Genomic DNA, 22,797 nt, shown 5'->3' on the forward strand with positions numbered 1-22,797 from the left:
TTGGGTATCGTTGTCGTACATAAAAGGACCATTGTGTGTTGGCGAGCATCGTTGTATCTAGGCGGCTCAGTTGTGCTTACTAAGCCCTTCCCGCGGTCTCGTGCTGAGCGTAAATAGGAGTAAAAGGAAAGAAAAAGGGGAAAAATCGTAACATTCCTCATCAAGGATAGGACTTGGCGTACCAGCCTCTTATGTTCCTCTTTGGTTTTGGACATGATTAGTATGTCATCCAAATAGATTGTGACCTTCCCTGTGGCAATGAGATCTTTGAAGATGTCATTCATCATCCACTGGAAGGTCGCTGGCGAGTTGGTTAGGCCAAAGAACATTACTGTCAGCTCGAACAAACTGTGGTTTGTTCAAAAAGTGGCTTTCCACTCATTGCCCTCCTTGATACGCATATTGTTGTATCCCCACCGAATGTCCAATTTGGTGTAGTATTTCACGCCCCAAAGTTTATCCATTAACTCTGAGATTAATGGAAGGGGATAATGATTCTTGATCATCATTTTGTTCAGCTTCTGGTAATCTTGTACTGGTCAGAGTTTTCCATCTTTCTTTTTAACAAAAAAGAAGGGTGATGCCATCGGTGACTTTGATGGCTGGATTCTCCCACTGGATAAGTTCTCTTCCAAGAACTTGTCCAGTTCCTGTTGCTCATTATTGCTAAGTGGATAGCACTTGCAATCTAGGTTGACGTTGGCATTAGGAGTTAGTTTGATGGCATGGTCCCAGGATTTTGCATCAGGTAGTTCGTCGAAACTTTCTTTTTTGAATAAATCCCAAAAGTCGCGGGCCCATGTGGGTACCATTTCTTCAAACATTTTCTCCTCCTTCTCCGCATTCACCCTTGCTGCTAGGTCATTAGCATGGTGTGTGGTATAGATGTTAATGGCCCTTTGAGGGTCGATAGCAAGGATTGTTTTGCCATCTTCTATTTCCTCATCCCACTGATCTTCAGAGTCTGCATCTGGTAACTCGAAGGGGGTTTTTTGGCAACAGCATCGAGCAAAGATGATGCGTCCTGTTTTCCAATTGATGAGTGGATTGTGTTGGATTAGCCAGTCATGACCAAGAAATATTTCTTTCATTCCTAGGTTGGTAACAGCTAAGTCAATCCATTCCGAATGATCACCAATGGTGAGCCTAAGCTCAACATATTTGGTGATCGATCCAGCTTGGTTTTTTGTTCCATCCACATTGTAGATGAGAATGGGCGCTGCTGTTGCTCGAGTGGGCAATTTGTTTTTGTCGACAAAGGCCCAATTGATGCTACTCCCTGTGCATCCACTGTCAATTAAGGCAGTGACCACATGGGTCGATCGGGATGTTAATGTCTCGATCTGGGCCTTGGTCAATAAGTCACATCCCATGAGTTTGGTGTGTTGAATGAATTTCCGTGGTCCATGTAACTCATCCAGCCATTCCAGAGCCCGGCACTATTCTGCAGCTTTCATTCTGGTGATCATCTCATCAATTACTTCTTTGGCTCGTGTTTTGTGTACCCAGTTTTTGAGTACAGCTTTTGCCACTGCTTCGTCCTTGGCATCTTTGATGGCTCGCCAAGTCCATTCAGTATCGAATGGCTTGAGCCACATTGTGGGGCCCTCTGCCCCTGTTCAGCCTGAAGGCAATTGAGTCTGTTTTATTTTGTTAGCTTGATGAACTTTCGAAGAAGACATACCTTCAGGGCTCTCTGCCCCTCTTCGGCCCTTCATCGGCACTTGAGTCATCGGGATTGGTTTTTTAGGTGATTCTGGGTTTTGAGTAGTGGAGTCAGGTATATTTGAATGCATGCATAATTTGGACATAGGTGGTGATCCTATAGGGGATGAAATGTTAGTCTGCCCAGCAGATTGTGACCCATTACTTGTTCCTTTGGCCGAGACAGTCGAATTGCCTACTGCTCGGCCCAGTCTTTTACCTTCTCAGGCTTGTTGTCATGCTTGAGATCTTCGTCTTCCTTCATCAGCTCGGCGATCTGCACCTGGATCTCTTCTCTCATGTGCTTGTTCTTCTTCTGAGGGCAGTTTCATGCCATGTGGCCCTTCTGGCCACAATTGAAACACTTCCCCCCCTTCTTGAGGTGATCCACATCCATTGGCTGACCTGTTCCGGTATATGTCATGCCCATATCAGTTTGCTTCATTCTGTAAGAAGTTGAGGTCAAGCCGCTGGGCCTAGCAGATGTAGTCGTTCTGGGGGTAGAGGGCTTTGGGCCCTATCCCTGTCCCTGTCCTTGGCTTTGATGGCCATAGGCCAGGATGGTGGCTTCTGCCTTCTGTCGCTCCTATTCCTTGTACATAGTGATGATTCAGCTCTTCCACTCATCATAGCCTATCAGGATGTCCCGACTGATGTCTGAGATGGTTATGAGATAATGGGATAGTAATCCCATTTTCATATACTCGACTATTCATCCAGTATCAGCAACATCCTCCCAGACCCCTGCGAGAGTGCCAAGTCATTCTAGTTCATTGAAGTAATCTGTGGCTAGCTTTCCAGCCATCTTGAATTCCTTCATCTTCTGTTTGTGGACTTCTTGGACTGCAGGATCTGTGAATTTGTCTCTGATCATTTGTTTGAAGACCGGCCATGCAGGATATCAATGATGGTCCCTGGTAGTAGACCAGAAAGTGGAGGCAATTAGAATCCACCACACTTTGGCCTTGTCTGCTATGTGAGTAATGGCAAACATTACTTTGTATATATCGGCAAGGAAGTATGGGGCGAACACCTGGAAATATTGATCACAGTCCACCAGAAATCGGTTAATGTCATCAGATGCCTCTTGGAAGAGGCGGGGTTCTGTGCAAAGAACTGGTTTGACCTGAAGGATTTGAGCAGCAGCATCAAGGGTGGGTATCGGATTCGGGAGTCCACCATGGGGTGGCTGCGCCCATCCCTTTGGAGGCCCTGGGAATGAATGAAGGGATTCATTGTCGGCAATGGGACTTTCTGACTTGGAGGCTTCCTTTCGAACGATCCTCTTGTTTCTGATAGTTCAGCCCTGGATGAGTGTCTCAGGGTCATCTTCTGTTGGGGGAGGTGGCTTAGGTATTGGTCTCCACTGCCTTCAGCTTCATCTGGAGGCAGCTGTCCTCCCAGCGGTTATGGTGGAAACCCCAGGACCTTCCAGGGGTTTGGATGTTTCAGCTTTTCCTCAGAAAGCCATGATATCATACTGCTTTCAGAAGGACTTCTTCTCCAGGGTGGTGGAGTACTCACCAGGAAAGGCAGATATTCATCTTCGGGAAGTACCAGGGGTAGGGCTGGTGCTAGTGGCCTCTCGTTGTTTCTGAAGATTAGCCAAGGGTATCGCTGTCTTCTTGGATACCTTTCTTCCCTGTCCTTCCAGTCTTTCTACTCCTCGTCCACCAGCCGGGTCCATTGATTATTTGCGGAGGGGGTACCTTCCTCCTCTTCTATTTCTCCTTCTTCTCTTGGGCCAATATAAGCCTTGGAGATCATTGGAGTCCTTCCAGTATGAGACTCTCCAAGTGGGGAGATCCTATACTCCTTCTGTCTTGGCATTGTGCTGTCACTCTCTTTTGTCTGCCACCTGGCCAGCATATTGTTGGAACTCCTCAAAGAAGTCTTGATTGAGGAAGAGAGTAGTGAGCTTCCTGTGCAAGAACCCATGAAGGGCTCGATTGCTGATCTGGAGTGTCAGCCGAGGTGGTATTCTTGCTTTGATGGTCCAATCGAAGGACTCATCATCTGCCAGGGAGCCACTGCTCCCTGACTGGCTGGATAGGGGTCCATCTGGACCGCTTTCTCCTTTATTGGTGGAGTCCTCCCACCGGTCGGCCTCGTAGGGGTTGTCCTTGGGATCCTCGCTCCACTCGGTGCCTGGGGACCACCTTCGTCCTCTGGTTGATAGGGGTCCCCAACTATCCATACCACTTTCTTTGGTGACTGTTGATCAGGGATTGGTACTTCGATCCTGATTGTCCTTGAGTTCATCCCAGTGATCTGGGGCATAGGGGTCGTCTTTGGGATTTTCATCTCATTCTGTGCCTGAGGGCCATCTCCTTGGCTCCCAGGTTCTTGGGGCTGGGCCCCACTGTGTTGGTCAGCCAATTCTGGCCAACTGTCGGTGCTCCTCATCGAGCTCATCTCTCCACTGCTGGCCATGCTCGACCTCCTCTTCTTCCACCAGTGTATCAGTGGAGTTGGGGTTGGAGGCCTGGACTCATGAGGAACTGAGGAGGGATTCCTCCTCCTCTTAGCAAGGACCTGATTGGCCCATGCCTTCAGACCCTTCTCCGGATCTGAGTTCAGTGTTTCGGGCCTCAGTAGAGAGGCCATTGATGAGTTCTTAGATGATGTCATCCTTGGCTTGATAATCCCTGATTATCCTGGTTGTTAGGGTTTCTAGAAGAGTAGTCAGCAATTCAATGGAGAAAGAGGGTACTTTGGAGTTGATAGAGCCGGCGTTGAAAGACATATGATGTTTTTGTTGATTGATTGAGAAGAGGTCGATGGGAAGCATTCAGTTCTTTTAGCCTTTAGGCTCAAAGAAGGGAAGCTAGAAGTCTCAAACTAATTGTTAAGCCCAAGTTTCACATAGCTATCAACACATGATAAACAGTTCGGTACCTCGTGCTTCAGGTATGTCTGACTGAGTTCAAGAGTTAATAGCAGAAGTGAGTCAAGGCTCAAGTAGTAAGAGCTCGAGAGTAGTTTGGTGAAGATAAACTTTAGTTCAAGACTGGGGTATTACAGCAAGAACTAAGCTACTTAAATACTGTTCTGTTATCGTACTATAAATAAATGCTCACAAAAGCTGTTGTCTTGCTGTTGTGCTGTTTTCTCTGCTGTTGCCAGTCTCTCCACAAAAGCTATTGTCCTGCTGTGTGCTGTTACTGCTGCACCACAGTTGGAGAACAAAAGGAATATTGTCTCTCCCTTCACAGCACACAGCAATGCGATAAGAGAGTGACCAACTGAGTTGCTGAGCTAAGCGTTCCCACAGTCCTAAGCACTGGCCTAAGCACCCTGACCAAGCAAGGATAGGGGTCATTTCTGAGAAAAAAGAAAAGAAAATAGGAAGAAAATAGGAAAAATCGTAACAGTCCTTGGCATCTTTGATGGCTTGCCAAGTCCATTCGGTGTCAAACAGTTTGAGCCAATCATTGGGGCTCTCTGCCTCTATTTAGCCTGAGGGCGATTGAGTTCCTAAAGTATCAGTTTGATGAACTTTTAATGAGGACTCACCTTTTTTGAGACTCTCTGTCCTTTTTCAGCCATATGTCAGCGATTGAGCAATTAGTTTTGGTTGTTTCAGTTCCTTAGGTGATTCCATAAAAGTGATACTGTCAGGTATATTCAAATACATGCATAATTTAGACATAGGGGGAGTAACTACAGAAGGAAAATTATCAGTCCATTTTACAGCTGAGAGTGACAGTCCACAGGTTAATATTTGGGCTGAGTCAGTGGAATTGCTCACTGCTCGGCCTTACCTTTTACCTTCTTGGGCTTGTCTTCTGGTCCAAGATCTTGGTCCTTCTTCATCAACTCAGCAATCTGTGCTTGAATGTCCTTCCAGATGTATTTATTCTTCTTTTGGGGACAGTTTTATGCCATGTGGCCCTTCTGGCCACAATTAAAACACTTTCCCCTCTTCTTGAGGCAATCCACATCCATCAGCTGACCTGTTCTGGTAAATGTTGTGCCTATACCAGTTTGCTTCTCTCTGAAAGAAGTTAGAGTTGAGCCCCCAGGCTTGATAGGCATGGCAGGAGCAGAAGGCTTTGAGCCTTGTCTCTGGCTTCTATAAGTTCTGTATGCCAAGGTCATTGCTTCTGCCTTCCATCATTGTTGTTTCTTGTACATGGTGATGATTTGAGTCTTCCATTCATTGTATCTGACAGAGATTCCTTACCTGATGTCAGAAATAGTGATGAGATAATGAGATGGTAGGCCCATCTTCATGTATTTGACCATTCATCTGGAGTCAGTGACATCATTGCAGACTCTGGCAAGTCATCCAAGTTGCTCCAATTCATTGAAGTAGTCAGTGGCAGCCTTGCCAGCTATCTTATACTCCTTTATCTTCTGCTTATAGACTTTTTGAATGGCTGGATCTGTGAATTTATTGACAATCATTTGTTTGAATACTGGCCATGAGAGGTATCAATGATGGGTCCTCATGGTGGACTAGAATGTCAGAGAAATTAGGACCCACCAGATCTTTGCTTTGTCAGCCATGTGAGTGACTGTAAATGTGACTTTGTATATATCAGCAAGAAAATATAGCATGAATACTTGAAAGTACTGGTTGCAGTCGACCAGAAATTGGTCAATATCATCAGAGGCCCCTCAGAATAGTTTGGGTTTTGCTACCAGAACAGGTTTGACATTAAGGATTTGGGCTCCTGCATCGAGGGCAGGCATCAGGTTGGGTCACCCTCTAGCAGGTGGTCCCATCCATCTGCTTGGGGGCCCTGGGAAGGAGTGGAGGGAGCTGTCATTAGCAACAGGACTTCTCAGTGGAGGAACTGTCTTCTGTATGATTCGCTCATTCCTGATGGTCCAGCTCTAGGCTAATGCCACAGGGTCATCTTCTATAGGAGCTGATTCAGTGGGTTCAGGGTCTTTGCTACCCTCAGCTTCATCTGGTAGCAGCTGTCTGGCAAATGGTTGCCAGACCAGGAACCTCCATGGGTTTGGATGGTAACTGCTTGGCTTGGGTCAGTATTGGGAAAGCTGAGATGCCATGCTGCAGATAGCAGAGGTGGCAAACAAATATCTTGATGACATTATTCAGATGATGGGTGCCATATTGGCTAGCTGGCTCAGCACAATACTCGGCATTCATGGTTTTAGTGTTGTGCTATACTTCAGCCTGTATAGTGGCAACACCTGCATCTAGTGTCCTAAATATCTTTTATTGTAAATAAAAATAGCCCATTCAGTGGCCACATATTGTAAAATCTCTGCATGCTTGACATAGTTGGTGGAAAGGTACCTTTGTCTCATAGGTGATACTAACCAGATGTCATCTGTCCATAATGTTGTTGTCCCTTCCTAGAACAACTCTATAAAATCCTCCTTTCATGCTTCTCATGCTAACTCCCTCTGCTTCTATTCATACATATTGACGTTCTATGAGCTGACCCAGTCAGTTGGAGAATCTGTGACTTTCTCATCATGATCCTCCTCCCTCTTGTTGTCTGCATCCCCACTGGTGATCTTGCTATCTGCATTCCTCTCAAGGAGAGAACTGTCATGCAGGTCATTGTTATGATTTTTCCTATTTTTTTTCTTTTTTCTTTTTTTTTCCCTCGGAAATGACCTCTATCCTTGCTTAGTCAGAGTGCTTAGGCCAGTGTCTAGGACCATAGGAATGCTTAGCTCAGCATCCAGTCAGTCACTCTCCTATCACATTGCTGTGTGCTGTGAAGGGAGAGACAATACTCCTTTTGTCCTCAAGTTGCAGTGTAGCAACAACAGCACAACAGCAAGACAACAGCTTTTATGGAGAGCCTGGCAACAGCAGGGATAACAGCTCTATGACAGACAACAGCTTTTGTGAGACATTTATTTATAGCATGATAACAGAATAATATTTAAGTAGTATAGCTCTTGCTGTAATACCCCAGCTTTAAGCTAAAGTTTATTCTTCACCATTCTATCTTGAGTGACTTGCAATGCCTTGACCACACACTTCTATTAATATATCAGTAAACTCAGTCAGTCTAACCTGAAGTGTGAGGTTCTGAACTGTTTATCATGTGTTGATAGTCACATGGAGTTTGGGCTTAACAATTAGCTTGAAGCTTCTTGCTTCCTTTTCTCAGGCCCAGCCATGCTAAGAAACTGAATGCCCCTTGCTCTAAATCCATCTGATCCAAACTTTACTCACAAGTTCTTTGAACTCTTGGCTTCTATCATTGGAACCTTGATCGGTTTATTGATGATCATACAGCTGTGCCATGGATGCCAATCTATTACCGCCTGGGCCATTCGACACTACCAAGAGTTTCAATGCATCTGTATAATCCTTTGAAATGTCACACCAGACCTCCCCCTCTATAACATTCCTGCCTCTATTTGAAACTCCATCCGACACTCCAAAGAAACAGAAGACGAGTCTAGGGGCTCAGCTAAAGGGCGTTCTAGAAAAGAGGAGCAGTAGCAGCAGCAACACAAGTACCCCCCAAGACTCCCATTGGCAATTGTCCAAGACCTTGGAAACCCTTGGGCTATAGGGTTTTGACAACCCCAACCTGACACCTCCATCTTCTTCCCTAAGCACAGCATCACTGTGTCAAGAACAACCGTTGCCCAGTCTGGAATTGGGCACTGGGCTGGAGACTCCTTGGATGCTGTTCAGATGGCTCCAAGCACCGGAAGGACTGACAGGCACCAACCCCACCATGCCTCATCAACAAGAAGTAGTGGAAGGAGAACAAGGGTCAGTAGTCCCGATCTCTTCTTTGATGACACCAACAGGAACAAGATCTGATACTAGCAAGCAGCATCAAGAGCGGCCAGTAGACTGGAACAGAGAGGAGCCTCATGCCTATCAAGATGTGATCCAGTAGTACCAAACCTAATACAACTGACCCCCCAGTCCCTTGCCCAGTTTCTCAAAGGATAGACATGGACCGACCACCAGACTGGTTGCCATTATGCCCCCAACTGACTCAATCATTCTCTAATCAGTATTACTGACTCTCCATTCCAGGAACCAGCCACTCCCATCAGCGAGCCTGACCCTTGGACCAGGCCAACTGCTGGAGTTGTTTATGCTGATAATTATCACTGTGGGGAGCCGACACTCCTTGATGATGATCGCCCATTATCATACGGGATAGACACCATTGCCGAAACTGATGATATCTCCATCTGGGGAGATAGAATACCATCAGACCAGAGATCAATCAAGGGCGACAACAAGCATATTGACCCCACCAGAGACCTCAAAAGGGTCCTTGACAGGCCAATTGCCACCCTCTTCCTTTGCCCCTGGTTCTACAGAAACTTCTGCTGGTATCACAGAGCAGTGGCGCTGCTAGCAGAAGGAGAAGAGGAGCAGTCTGACTGGGAGCCTACTCCTCGATCTGGTCCTAATGATGCTGAGCTAAGTGCTCAGCCCCAACCTACTCACCCTGAAAACCTTCAGTCAGCAAGGCAGTTCCCTCCACAAGAGGACCATTGACAAGGGGGCTGAAGGGGATAATGAGGCCAAGGAGGAGGACCAAGGCAGCTGAGCAGTGGACCCCATCCTTGAGTGGAAAAGTATCATCAGTATGACCATGCACCAAGAACAGGAGAAGAAACAACAAGAACGAGAGGTGTGGGAGGAGGAGTTTATTCAGCTATACCAAGAACAGGTAGTCGAACTATGGAGGGATGACCGCTGGCTATGATCATCCCTAGGATGAAGATACACTGCCACCAACCACATTGAGTGGGAGGAAATTCTACAGTATGCCATAATGGAATATGCTATTTTTAATTATAATCAGTGCTTCTTATATTATCAGATGATGGCGATGCCACTATATCAACCAAGATTCAGCAAACAGGAGGCACTGATGCTATAGACCCCAAGTGTGATGCCACCCAAGTCACCATACATGGCATCATCAATCTGAATGGTGACATCAAGATACTTGCTCATCACATCAGCCATCCGCAGCATGGCATCTCAGCTAGCCTGATCCTATGGACAGCTGAGGACCTATCACCCAAATCCCTGGACCGGCACAGGAAGCCGACTAATGGGAGGACAACCATCATCCGATGAAGCCAAAGGAAGCAGATCGGTTCCAACCGATATGAAGAAGGATGACCCTGAAGCAATGGCACAGGGGTGGACTATCAAAGATGGGTGGATCATCCAAAAGGAAGGGCTGCCAACTCCAAGAAGTCCCATCGCTGATGATGGGTCCTTGCATTCCTTTCCAGAGCCCCCAATGGATTGGGCTGGTCCCCCTGGGGGAGAATCCCTGAATCCAATGCTGCCTCTGGATCCAAAGGCACATATACTAAATGTCAGACTGATGCTTAGGCAGGAGCCCCTTTCTTTTAAAGGGCTTCAGATGATATTGACCGTTTCCTCATGGACTGCAACCAATATTTTCAGATTTTCGCCTCATACTTCCTCCATGACATGTACAAGATGAACTATGCTACCACCTACTTTGAAGACAAAGCAAAAGTATGGTGGGTACTCCTGGCCCCTACCTTCTGGTTGACCATCTGGAAACACCACCGGTACCCCTCCTAGCCAGTACTAAAGCAGATGATCCATGACAAGTTCACAGATTCTGCAGTATGAGAAGTCCATAGATCAAAGATGAAGGAATACAAGATGAGTGACAAAGTAGTGCCAGACTACTTTGACAAGTTGAAGCAGCTTGAAAAACTTGCTGGAATCTGGAACAACATAGTGGACTCGAGATGAATAGTCGAGTACATGAAGCAGAGACTGCTGCCTCATTACCTGAAGATTATTTCAGACCTTGGCTATAGCATGCCAGTTGGCTATGATGATTGGAAGGTGTGAATCATCCTAATGTGGCAGGAGTGACAGTGACAGAAGACAGAAGCAGTGAATCTGTGGGACTAACACAGATACCAGGGACAGGGCTTGAAGCCCTTAACCTCCCACATGATCATGTCCACTAGGCCTGGCGGCTCAGCTCCAACTTTCCAGAATGATGGGAAGCAAACTGGTAAGGGCCCAAATACTAGAACAGGCAAGCAGATTAATGTGGACCACCTCAAGAAGAATGAGAAGTGCTTTAATTGTGGCCAATTGAGCCACATGGCATGAAATTGCCCAGAGAAGAAGAACAAACGCATGCAGGAGGACATCAGAGTACAAATCGCTGAGTTGACAAAGAAAGCACAGGATCTCAGGGATGATGACAAACCCAAGGAGGTAAAAGACAAAGCCAAGCAGTGAGCGATTCTACTGCCTTGGCTAAGGTAATAAGTAATGGGTCACCAACTGCTGGACAGACTGACAATTTATCTTCTATAGTATTACACCCTATGTCTAAATTATGTGTGCATTTGAATATACCCAACCCTATTACTCAGAACCCAGAATCGCCTAAGGAACCAACTTCTACAACTCAAGTGCTGATGAAGAGCCGAAGAGGGGCAGAGAGTCCCAAAGATGTGTTTTTGTTAAAAGTTCATCAAACTAAAAATATGAAACAGACTCAATTGCCTTCAGGCTGAACCAGGGCAGTGGGCCCCACAATCTGGCTAAAGCCATTCAACACCAAGTGGACTTGGCAAGCCATCAAAGATGCCAAGAATGAAGAAGCAGCAAAGGCTGTGCTCAAAAACTGGATACACAAGTCCTGAGCCAAAGAAGTCATCAATGATATGATCACCAAAATGCAAGCAGTGGAACAATGCCAAGCTCTAGAATAGCTCAATGAATTGTGTGGGCCACAAAAATTTATCCAATGAACCAAGTCCATGAGAAAGGATTTACTAGCCAAAGCACAGATCAAGATATTAACATTCCAATCAACCTATGCAGTCACTGTCTTAATCGACAGTGGCTGCACAGAGAGCAGCATCAACCAAGCTTTCATCAACAAGCATCAATTGCCCACTTGGGCAACAGCAGCACTTATCTCAGTCTACAATGCAGATGGAACAAGGAATCAAGCCAGATTAATCATCAAATATGTGGAGCTTAGGCTCACTATCAGTGATCATTCAGAACAGATTGACCTAGCAGTAACTGATCTAGGGATCAAGAAAGTATTCCTTAGTCATGATTGGTTAATACAACATAATCCGCTAATCAACTGGAAGATCAGACACATCATTTTCGCTTGATGCTGTTGCTGAAAAGTTCTATTTGAATTACCAGATGACGACCCTGAAAACCAATGGGATGAAGAAATGGAAGACGATGACACAATCCTTGCTGTCAACCTACAAAGGGCCATTAACATGCAGGTAATGCATCATGCTAATGACCTAGCAGCCAAGGCTAATGCTGGGAAGGAGGAAAGGACATTCAAAGAAATGGTACCCTCATGGGCACACGACTACTGGGATTTATTTGAAAAGGAAAGTTTTGATGAACTACTTGATGCAAAACTCTGAGATCACATGATCAAATTAACTCCTAATGCTAATGCCAACCTAGATTGCAAGTGTTATTCACTTAGCAATAATGAACAACAGGAACTGGATAAGTTTTTAGAAGAAAACTTATCCAGTGGGAGGATTCAACCATCAAAGTCACCAATGGCATCACCCTTCTTTTTTGTCAAAAAGAAGGATGGGAAACTCTGACCAGTACAGGACTATCAGAAGTTGAATGAAATAACGATCAAGAATCATTATCCACTTCTTTTAATTGCAGAGTTAATGGATAAACTCTGAGGTGCCAAATACTACACCAAACTAGACATTCGGTGGGGGTACAACAACATGTGCATCAAAGAAGGCAATGAGTGGAAGGCTGCTTTTTGAACTAACCACAGTTTGTTTGAACTGATGGTAATGTTCTTTGGACTGACCAACTCACTGGCCATATTCCATTGGATGATGAATGACATCTTCAAGGATCTCATTGCCACCAGAAAAGTCACAATCTACTTGGACGACATCCTTATCATGACCAAAACCAAGGAGGAACATCGAATGATAGTATGACAAGTGCTATCAAGAATGAGGAAGCATCGACTCTTCCTCAAGACTGAGAAATGCAAATTCAAGGTACTACAGACAGAGTACCTTAGAGTCATTATCAGCAAAGGCAGCATTCAGATGGATCCTATCAAAATAGTGAGAGTAACCGAATGGCCAGAACTGACCAAGAAGAAGGAACTGTAATCCTTTTTAGGATTCACCAACTTCTACTGCCAGTTCATCAGAGACTACAGCAAGGTAGTCCAACTGATGACACAATTAACTGGAAATTCCCCATGGACCTGGGGAATTTTCCAACAGGAAGCATTTAACGAGCTGAAACACTGACTAGCCGAAGACATCATCCTAGCAATACCCAGCCAGGATAGAAAGTTCTGGGTCGAAGCCAACTCCAGTGAAGGTGCAATTGAGGCCATACTCTCACAGGAACAGGATGACAAATGGTGACCCATCACCTTTATGTCAAAGGCACTCACAGTAACTGAGTGCAACTACAAGATCTATGATAAAGAACTCCTTGCCATAATGCTTGCCCTTGCTGAATGATGGCATTACCTTATTGGAGCAGTTCAGACCTTCGAGATCTGAACAGATTATCAAAACCTCCGATATTTCTGACAACCACAAAAGCTTAATCGCAGACAAGCCAGATGAGTAACAGAACTATCAGAATATAAATATACGCTGCATTATAAGGCTGGTGTAGCAAACAAAAAGGCCGACTTCCTTAGCTGCAGGGCGGATCACAATCAGAGAGGAGATGACAACAAGGAGGTTATATTACTGTGACCAGAACACTTCCGAGCCATGATCATACCCATGGAAGAAGAGATGCATGAATGCATCAAGAGCACCACTCAGGATCCACATAAATGGGATCAAAGAATTGCTCCATCACTCAATCATGAGCAGGGACTGAAGAAAGAAGGGAGATTGATCCATTATGATAGGCAGATCTATATCTCAAGGGACAACAAACTCAGAGATGATATTATTGTCACCTACCACAATCATGCGACTGCCAGACACCCCAGAATCGCAAAAACCAAGAAATTGGTCTTATGGGAGTATTGGTAGCCCAAAATAGACTATGATATCACCCAATATGTCAAAGCCTGTGAAGCTTGCCAACAAGACAAGACTTCAACACAACCCAGAGCAGCACCACTCTATCCAAATGAGGTCTCTTCATCACCATGGACCCACATCTCAGTGGATATGATAACCAGACTTTCCAAAAGCGATGGCTATGATGCAATCATTGTCATCATCAATCACTTCTTAAAAGTGATCATTCTGATCGCATGTTCAACAGAACTCACATCCGAGGGATGGGCTAAAATACTATATGATGAGGTATATGCAAAGTACAGCATGCCTCAAGTAGTAATTTCAGACAGAGGGCTGCAATTCATGTCCAAATTCTTGGACGACTTATACTGGCTACTAAAAATCAAATGAAATATCTCAATGGCATACCACCCACAAACAGACAGCCAAATGGAACAGGCCAATCAAGAAATTGAAAAGTACTTGTGACTTTTCATCAGTTACTGACAAGACGACTGAACGGAATGGCTCACACTAGCAGCATTCTAACACAACAACAGAATCCACTTGGCAACAGGTAAAACACTATTCTTTGTGAATTATAGATGGAACCCACCAGTTGTGCAAACAGGACGAGTTCATACAACAACACCAGCATCAACAGACTTTGCATCGACAATAGCAAAGATCCATGAGGAGACCTGCACAGCTCTTGACAAAGCTGTCTTAATAATGAAAAAGCAGTATAACAAACATAAATAGGCAGCACACAAATATTCAACCAACAACAAAGTCTGGTTGGATACCACAAACCTCCATCTACCAAGGCCAAAACAGAAATTGGTAGACAAACAGACAGGTCCTTTCAAAGTGATCGCCAAAATCAGAAAATCTGCATACAAGTTGCAGCTCTCCATGACTTGGAAAATTCATAATGTTTTCAATAAAACATTGTTGACACCATATATCATATCAGCCTTTCCAAACCAAGAACAACCACCTCCATCACCAGCAGAACTCATTGATGACAAGGAACACTATAAAATTGATGAAGTGCTAAATCACAAAACACGAAAGGTTAAAGCATGAGGCAGAGATATAAAAACAACTGTTGACTATCTAGTCAGTTGAAAAGGATATGAACCAGAATCAAACCAATGGATCAACAAAAAATACATGAATGCAGAAGAAGTGATTTGGGATTACAAACACTGGATCAATACATTGATCACGAAGGGGGTCATGTTCAACATTATATCTCAAGAACATGATATGGCAACAAAAGGAAGAGAGATAATATCTAGCCAGATATACATCAACCAACCAGCCAACCACACAGACTGCTCAAGAGAGGACGATGAAGATAGTGGTGTGATGGACAAGCCAGAAATGGTGGGGACATACAGTGAAGAGCAATGTACCACTCCTTCAAATCATTTGAAGCTTGCCACTGAAGTGATAAGAGGTCCAGCAGATTGGCCATCTCCTGCTGGCTGAGATGACTTATCCTAACTTAACTATCAGAATGATGGTCTTAAGGAGAGGGTAATGTTATGATTTTTCCTATTTTCTTTCTTTTTTCTTTTCTTTTCTCTCAGAAATGATCCCTACCTTGCTTAGTCAGAGCACTTAGGCCAGTGTCTAGGACTATGGGAATGCTTAGCTCAGCACCCAGTTGATCACTCTCCTATTGCATTGCTGTGTGCTGTGAAGGGAGAGATAATACTTCTTTTGTCCTCAAGTTGCAGTGTAGCAACAACAGCACAACAGCAAGACAACAGCTTTTGTGGAGAGCCTGGCAACAGCAGGGATAACAGCTCTATGACAGACAACAGCTTTTGTGAAATATTTATTTATAGCATGATAACAGAACAGTATTTAAGTAGCATAGCTCTTGCTATAGTATCCCAGCTTTGAGCTAAAGTTTATTCTTCACCATTCTATCTTGAGTGACTTGCAATGCCTTGACCACACACTTCTATTAACACATCAGTGAACTCAGTCAGTCTAACTTGAAGTGCGAGGTTCTGAACTGTTTATCATGTGTTGATAATCATGTAGAGTTTGGGCTTAACAGTCATAGACCTCTAGGACAGCCATGCTGGGGCTGTGTACTGGGTCCAGTGTCATCAGATCTGGGTTGAGGAGTAGGCTGCTGCTCAGGCTGCTCTGGTGGCTCCTTGATGCTCATTGCTGCACATGCTATTGCTCTATGATACTGGCAGAAGTTTCTGTAGAACTTTGAATTGAGGAAAAGGGCTGTGAAACTTCCATTGAGGAACCTCTTGAGGTCGCCAGTTGGGTCAATACTCTCATCATCTTCCTTGATTATTTCTCTGTCTTTCAGGATCCCATCTCTTTAGACTGGGATGTTATCTGTCTCTGCAATGGTATCGGTCCTGTAAGATAGCAGGCAGTTGTTGTCGAGGTTTGACTGGGTCTCTTCCTTGATGGGGTCTGCTCAGGAATCAGACTCAATAGTAGGAGTGGCAGATTTCTGGAAAGGTGAGTCAGGGGTAGTGGTTCTGACAAGAGTGTCAGTATAGCTTTCCCCTTCTATCCTCCTTCACTCCTCTGCTGCTTGTGCTCAGAGATAGTGCCCAAAGAGGGTGTTCTCTCTTGTGATCTTGTTGTTGATATGTGCCTGCTCCTCTCTGTGCTTGAAAATGTTATTGGTACATCGAACTTGGTCCTCTCTGGGGAGGACTGTAGTGGCAGGGTGGGCTGGCTGTGTTCCTGCTAGTACTATTTGTGTATCTTCTGTTCTGCTATTATGACTGTGAGCTGGGCTGTACTCCATCTAGTCAGCTTCAACAGCAGCGGCCTGCCACCAGTGATGCTCATTGCTGTTATTGGGCCAATACTAGTCATTTCTAGCCCTGGCTCTGCTGCTAGTCCTTCTGTCATTTGTGAATATAGTAGATCAAGACCCATGGCTTCTGGAACCTTGGGTCTCTCGAGCCATCTATGGAGCATCCAGAGAGTCTCTGGCATGATGTCCAATGCTAGTGCTAGAAATGGAGATTGCTGTCCTGGTTGCTAGAATGCTGTGCTGGAGGGATGGGATGGGGGTGTCAGGTCTGGGTCATCAAAACCCTATAGCCCAAGGGTTTCCAGTGTTTTGGATAACTGCTGCTGGGAGTCATGGAGGGTATGTGTGCTGCTGATGCTGCTCCTCTTCTTCTCTAGGATATTCCTAAGTTAGGCTCCCAAAGACATCTTCGGAGTCTATTCCTTTTGTGGGTCAGAAGGACTGTTGGGCAGAGGTAGAGATATCGTGGAGAGGAAGGTCTGGTGTGACATTTTAGAGAATAGTTCAAATATATTGGAATTCATGATAATGTCTGATTGTTCAAGCTATGATTGATTGGCATCCATGGCACAGCTGTATGATCACCAATAAACCGATCAAGATTCCTATAATAGATGCCAAGAGTTTGAAGAACTCGTGAGTAAAGTTTAGACTGAAAGGATTAAGGGTGGATGGTATTCAGTTCCTCAGCACAATTGGGCTTGAGGAAGAGAAGCTAGAAGCTTCAAGCTAATTGTTAAGCCCAAACTCCATATGACTATTAACATGTGATAAACAGTTCAGAACCTTGCACTTCAGGTTAGACTGACTGAGTTCACTGATGTGTTAATAGAGGTGTGTGGTCAAGGCATTTGCAAGTTGCTCGAGATAGAATGGTAGAGAATAAACTTTAGCTCAAAGCTGGGGTATTACAGTGAGAGCTATACTATTTAAATACTGTTCTGTTATCAGGCTATTAATAAATGTTCACAAAAGATATTGTCTGCTGTAAAGCTGTTACCTTTTGCTGTTGCCAGGCTCTCCACAAAAGCTGTTGTCCTGCTGTTGTGCTGTTGTTGTTGCATTGCATTTGGGAGATAAAAGGAGCAGTGTCTCTCTCTGCACAGTACACAGCTGTGATAAGACAATGACTGACTGGGTTGCTGAGCTAAGCATTCCCATGGTCCTAAGCACTGGCCTAAGCACTCTGACTAAGCAGAGATAGGGGTCATTTCCAAAGAGAAAAAGAAAAGAAAATAGAAAAAATTGTAACAAGGACTAAAGCTAGCACTCAGAAGTGGGCAGCACCATTACACTCCAATGAGATCTTTTCAGACAAATGGAAGGTGATTTTGATAGATATGATAGACTCTCTTCCTGAGTCTAAAGAATATAATGCCATTCTAGCTGTTGTAGATCAATTTTCTAAAGAACTTATTTCTATTGCCACTAACATGAGTTTGAATATGAAAGAGTGGGCATGACTTTTTTGAGACCATATATATGCCCATCATAGTCTTTCAGACAAAATTATCTCAGAGCAAGACCCACAGTTCATTTTGCAGTTTATAAAAGAGCTGTATAAGCAAGCTACTTAGAATCACTGAGAATCTATTAACAGCATACCATTCTCAAACAGATAGACAAACAGAGAGGATCAGTCAAGAGATTGAAAAATATTTATAAATATTTATCAATCATTAGCAGAATGACTAGGCAGAATGGCTTCCCTTAGCAGGATTTGCTCACAACAACCAAAAAAACTCTGCCACAGGCTTTAGCTCATTCTTTGTGAATGCTGGTGTATATCCTAACACTGGAATGAACCTCTCACAAAGAGACAGTCAAGTATCCTGAGCAAAAGATTTTGCTACTGAAATAAAGAAGATCCATGATGAGACAGAACAAGCACTCTTAAAAGCAGCAGACTCAATAAAAAAACAATATGACAAGAAAAGAGCATCAGAAAAAGAGTATCAATCAGGAGATCAAGTCATGCTAGATATGAAAAACCTAAAGACAGACAGGATATGAAAAAGCTGGATGATAAATATAGAGAGCTCTTTAAGATTATAAAGAAAATAGATGATAGGGCATATAAATTATTTATCTTAAAGACCTGGAAAATCCATCCAGTCTTCAATGAAACCTTGCTCAAACTATTCCAACAGGCTGAATTCCCTAATCAGCAGAAGCCACCACCATCTAAACCTGTGGTGGTTGATAATGAAGACAAATATAAAATTGATGCCATCCTTGACAATAAGATTCAGTACAGAAAACAGTGATTTTTAGTCTATTTCAAGAGGTATGGCAATGAGAAAAACTGATAGTATGCAGAAAAAGACCTTCCATATGTAAAGATCCTCATTGCCAAATGTTGAGTATGCCAAAATTCTCTGGCAGCTGTCAACTTTACCCCATTGAATTGACCAATGTTTGACAAGTTAGACTATATCTATATATGATGATTGCCCTTCAGAAAAGATTAAACCCCATTTGAATATGAAAAGCTAGTTATATGGCAAGAGAAAGATGATCTAGCTGCTAAAACCTTTGTTGACCAACTCTATTTTCTTGACTGCACCAATGATGTTTCCACTGAAATTGATGACAAGGATGAAACATGATCTCTCTTTTCTAGGCTGCTCTGAGCAATCAAGGATGATTGCCTTAAGGAGAGGGTAATGTCACAATTTTTGCCTCCAAATCATAATCTGCCAATGCTTAATGATGAAGACATGATAACACCATGGCTACATCTTATTCATCAATACACAATAAGATGACAAAGAATAATATAGTAACTATTGCTATTCCACATCTTAAATACAATAGAAACTGTGGTATATAAGAAACTCACCATAGTGATGATATAGCAGAGTGATAATAACAAATAAAAGCAAGAGCACAGTCATTGTTATTTTAGACAATAAGCAGAGGGTATAAAAAGCAGACAATAGTCACCTGTAGAACATAAGTTTCTTTAGATAGTATATAAGTGTTAGACTCAAGTCACATATGATTAGAGCATGTGATAAACAGACACTGTATCATTTTCATACAGTTACATCTGAGTCCACTATTTATATCTATTAACTGATATGCTTTAAGGCCTTTGCAAGAAAGCTTGAGAGTGAAATGATATAAATAAACTTTAGCTCAAAGCTGGGATTATTTCAGCAAGAGCTATTCTACTTATATACTACAAGTCAGTCAAGATGAATATACTACTATTTATTATGTCTGCCTAAGTCATTATGTTCATTGTCTTTGAGTATTGCTACTGTCTATAATAGGGCTGTTGTATGTCATCAAGTATTGTTATCACATTGAAAGACAATGACAGACTTAGCTTGTTGTAATGACTAAGCTAGTCCTATAGTTTTAAGTGCTGGTGTAGACACCCTGATTAAGCATAAATAGGGGTTAATACAAAGAAAAAGATGAAAAATTATAACATTACTCCCTTCTTAAGACCATTGTCCTGATAGCTTAATTCAGAGATAATTCATAGTCCCATATAGCATCATTAGTATTTATCTGTTTTTTGTTGACTTATTAGTTAGATTCAGGGCTATAGTCCTTTCAACTAACCAGGTAGTCTACAGTCATCATTGTTCTGCTGTCTTTTGCTTTGACTTTACACAATTTATAGTTGAGTACTTGATCAATTTCATAGTGCTCTTCATCATTGATGAGGTCAGAGAGAGAAAAGAAGGAGGAGAGTGGAGGTAGTCATTTTTGATTGGGGAATATGAGAGAAATGAAAGGTGTGAGGAGTGATTCATTGAAGATGTCATGAACCTTCTAGTTTAAGAGAAGGCAAAGTTTGTAGATGGAAGCATTGACCTTCACAAGAATAGAGAAGGGTCTGATGCATTTATCTGCCAGCTTTTGTTTCAGCTATAGGAGATGAAGATTGGATATATCCAATCAGACTTTGTTATTAATGTTATCTATGTTTAGAGCATTAGTGTTTGTTATACTGCTTCTTCATAGAGGCAGCTGTCTTTTCTAAAGCAGCTTGCATCTTGGTGTGGATTTTGGACATTTCTTATGCAAAGTCTTAAGAGGCAGGAGTTAAAGTGGCAGTGCATTCTATGAGTGTGACATTGAAGTGTTGACTATAATTGATGAAAAATAGCATCTTCCCTATGGTGGAATAGATCCTGTTATTATGTTAGAAAGCCATGAGAGTAAGCCATTCCATCCAGTTGTTCTGTCAGTAGTTTATAAAAAGCCAGAGATATTTTTTTATCTCCTAATTTGCCCTTTCAGTCTGTCTATCAGTTTGTGGATGATATATGGTTGAAGCATTGCATTGTATATGTAGAAGATGGTATAAGTCATCAAGGAACTTGGAGATGAATTAGAGTCTCCAATCTGAGATAACAACTTATAGCATTTTATATTTTATATAGACTTTATTATATAAGATTTTGGCCCACCCTTCTGAGGTTAATTCTGTGAAGCATGCAACTGAAATAATCACCTTCAAGAAGCAATTAATGATGACTAAGATTGCATCATAGCTATTGCATTCTGATAGTCTAGTCACTATATTTATTGAAATGTGGGTTCAGGATGATTGTGGAATCTCATTCAGATAGAGTAGCACCACATATGCTCATGTTGATGACTTGCCCCATTAGCAGATCTCACATCCCTTTATATATTGTTCAATACTCTATTCCATCTTTGGCCACCAATACTCTCACAATATTGGGTACTTTTTGACTTTTTGGTTAATATGCTCTGTTTAGCCATTGGTTTGAGGATGATAGGCAGTAAAGGTGTTGCAGTGAATATTTAGAAGTCAGTACAAGTCATTCAAAAATTTAGAGACAAATTATGGGCTATGGTTAGAGATTATAACTTGCAGCATGCCATACTTGGCATATACTTTGTTGTGGAGAATCTTCACTCATCTTTCTGATATTAGCTCTGTTGAGCATATGATCAGAATAATAGTCTTTGAGAACCTGTTGACAATGATGAGTATTGCATCATATCCATTACATTCTGGAAGGCCAGTGATCATGTCTACTGTTATGTGGATCCATAGTGTTGTTGGGACCTCATTCAGGTGTAAGAGTGCTGCTTTTGATTGGGTGGAGAATTTGCTCCACTAGCATATCTTATATTCTTTAATGTATTACTCTATATTTTATTCCATCTTCAGCCACTAATACTCTCATAGAACTAATTTCTTAGTCTTGGTGATTCCTGAATGCTCTGTCATAGTGTGATCATGACAAGTGGTGATAATCTCACCTTATAAGTCTTGATTTTAGAGTATATAGATGCATCTATCATAATAGATTATTCCTCTCTCCTTCTTCATTTCTTGTTCATAGTTTAGGAATGAAGCTACATGTTAGTCTCACTTTTCACTGTCCTGAGTCATGCTCTTGATCCACTCATAGATCTCCTTCTCCATCAGCATTATCATGGCCTGAAAATGTTTAGACTTTAAGAGAGTGATGCTATTGTTATTATCCTCTCCTTGGTTGTGGTCTGCTTATTGACTAAGGAGATCCATCTTTTTGTTGGCTATCCTAGCCTTATGATGCAGAGTATACTGGTATTGGCTCAGTTTGGTCATCCACTGAGCCTGTTGTTAATTCAGTTTCTGCAGTTATCAGAAGTATCATAGATTTTGATGGTCAGTCCATATTTTGAAGACTTGGACTGTACTGATCAAGTAATGTCATCATTCTTCTAGGACAAGCATGAAAATGAGTAATTTCTTATGATATATTTTATAGTTTCATTCTATCATAGAGAGAGCCTTTGAGAGAAATACTATTGGCCTCCATTTCTCATTCTGTTCCTGGAAGAGTATATTAGGCCTGAGTGACATATGCTCTATAACATATGGTAAATAAGCACTGTATCATGTTTGTACAATCACACTTAAGTCCACTTGATGTGTTTGTAGATATTATATTCTAAGGTCAATGCAAATAGTTGACTTGAGATAAAGCAGTAGAATAAAGAATAGTTTGAGACTAGGGATACATAGCATCAACTATGCTATTTATATACTATTTGTCTTCTTGATAAATATAGTATTACTAATTGTGAGTGTCTGTGCTATAGTGTTCATTATTTTAGGGCATTGTAGTTACTTACAATAGGCTAATTGTCTTGCTGTTGAGATATCACTTATGTTTCAGATGTTGATAGCTGTGCTGATCAAAATATTCCCATGGTCCTAATATGATCCCATAGTTCTAGGCACTGGCCTAAGCACTCTGACTAAGCATAAATAGGGGTTAATGCTGTAAAAAAAGAAATAAAAG

General features: G+C 42.6%; 1 protein-coding gene across 1 annotated transcript; it reads right to left on the reverse strand.

The window, feature by feature from the left end:
• Window positions 1-3,669: 3,669 nt before the first annotated feature.
• Window positions 3,670-4,311, reverse strand: BT62DRAFT_1001999 (uncharacterized protein; the record flags this gene model as incomplete). The annotated part of the gene is made up of 1 exon (XM_043176801.1): window positions 3,670-4,311. The coding sequence occupies one exon, from the start codon at window positions 4,309-4,311 to the stop codon at window positions 3,670-3,672; it is 642 nt and encodes a 213-aa protein (XP_043043200.1).
• Between the last annotated feature and the right edge of the window lie 18,486 nt (window positions 4,312-22,797).

This window comes from Guyanagaster necrorhizus (assembly GCF_019112545.1).
Source record: "Guyanagaster necrorhizus MCA 3950 unplaced genomic scaffold BT62scaffold_5, whole genome shotgun sequence".
In the NCBI taxonomy this organism is placed as follows: Eukaryota; Fungi; Basidiomycota; class Agaricomycetes; order Agaricales; family Physalacriaceae; genus Guyanagaster; species Guyanagaster necrorhizus.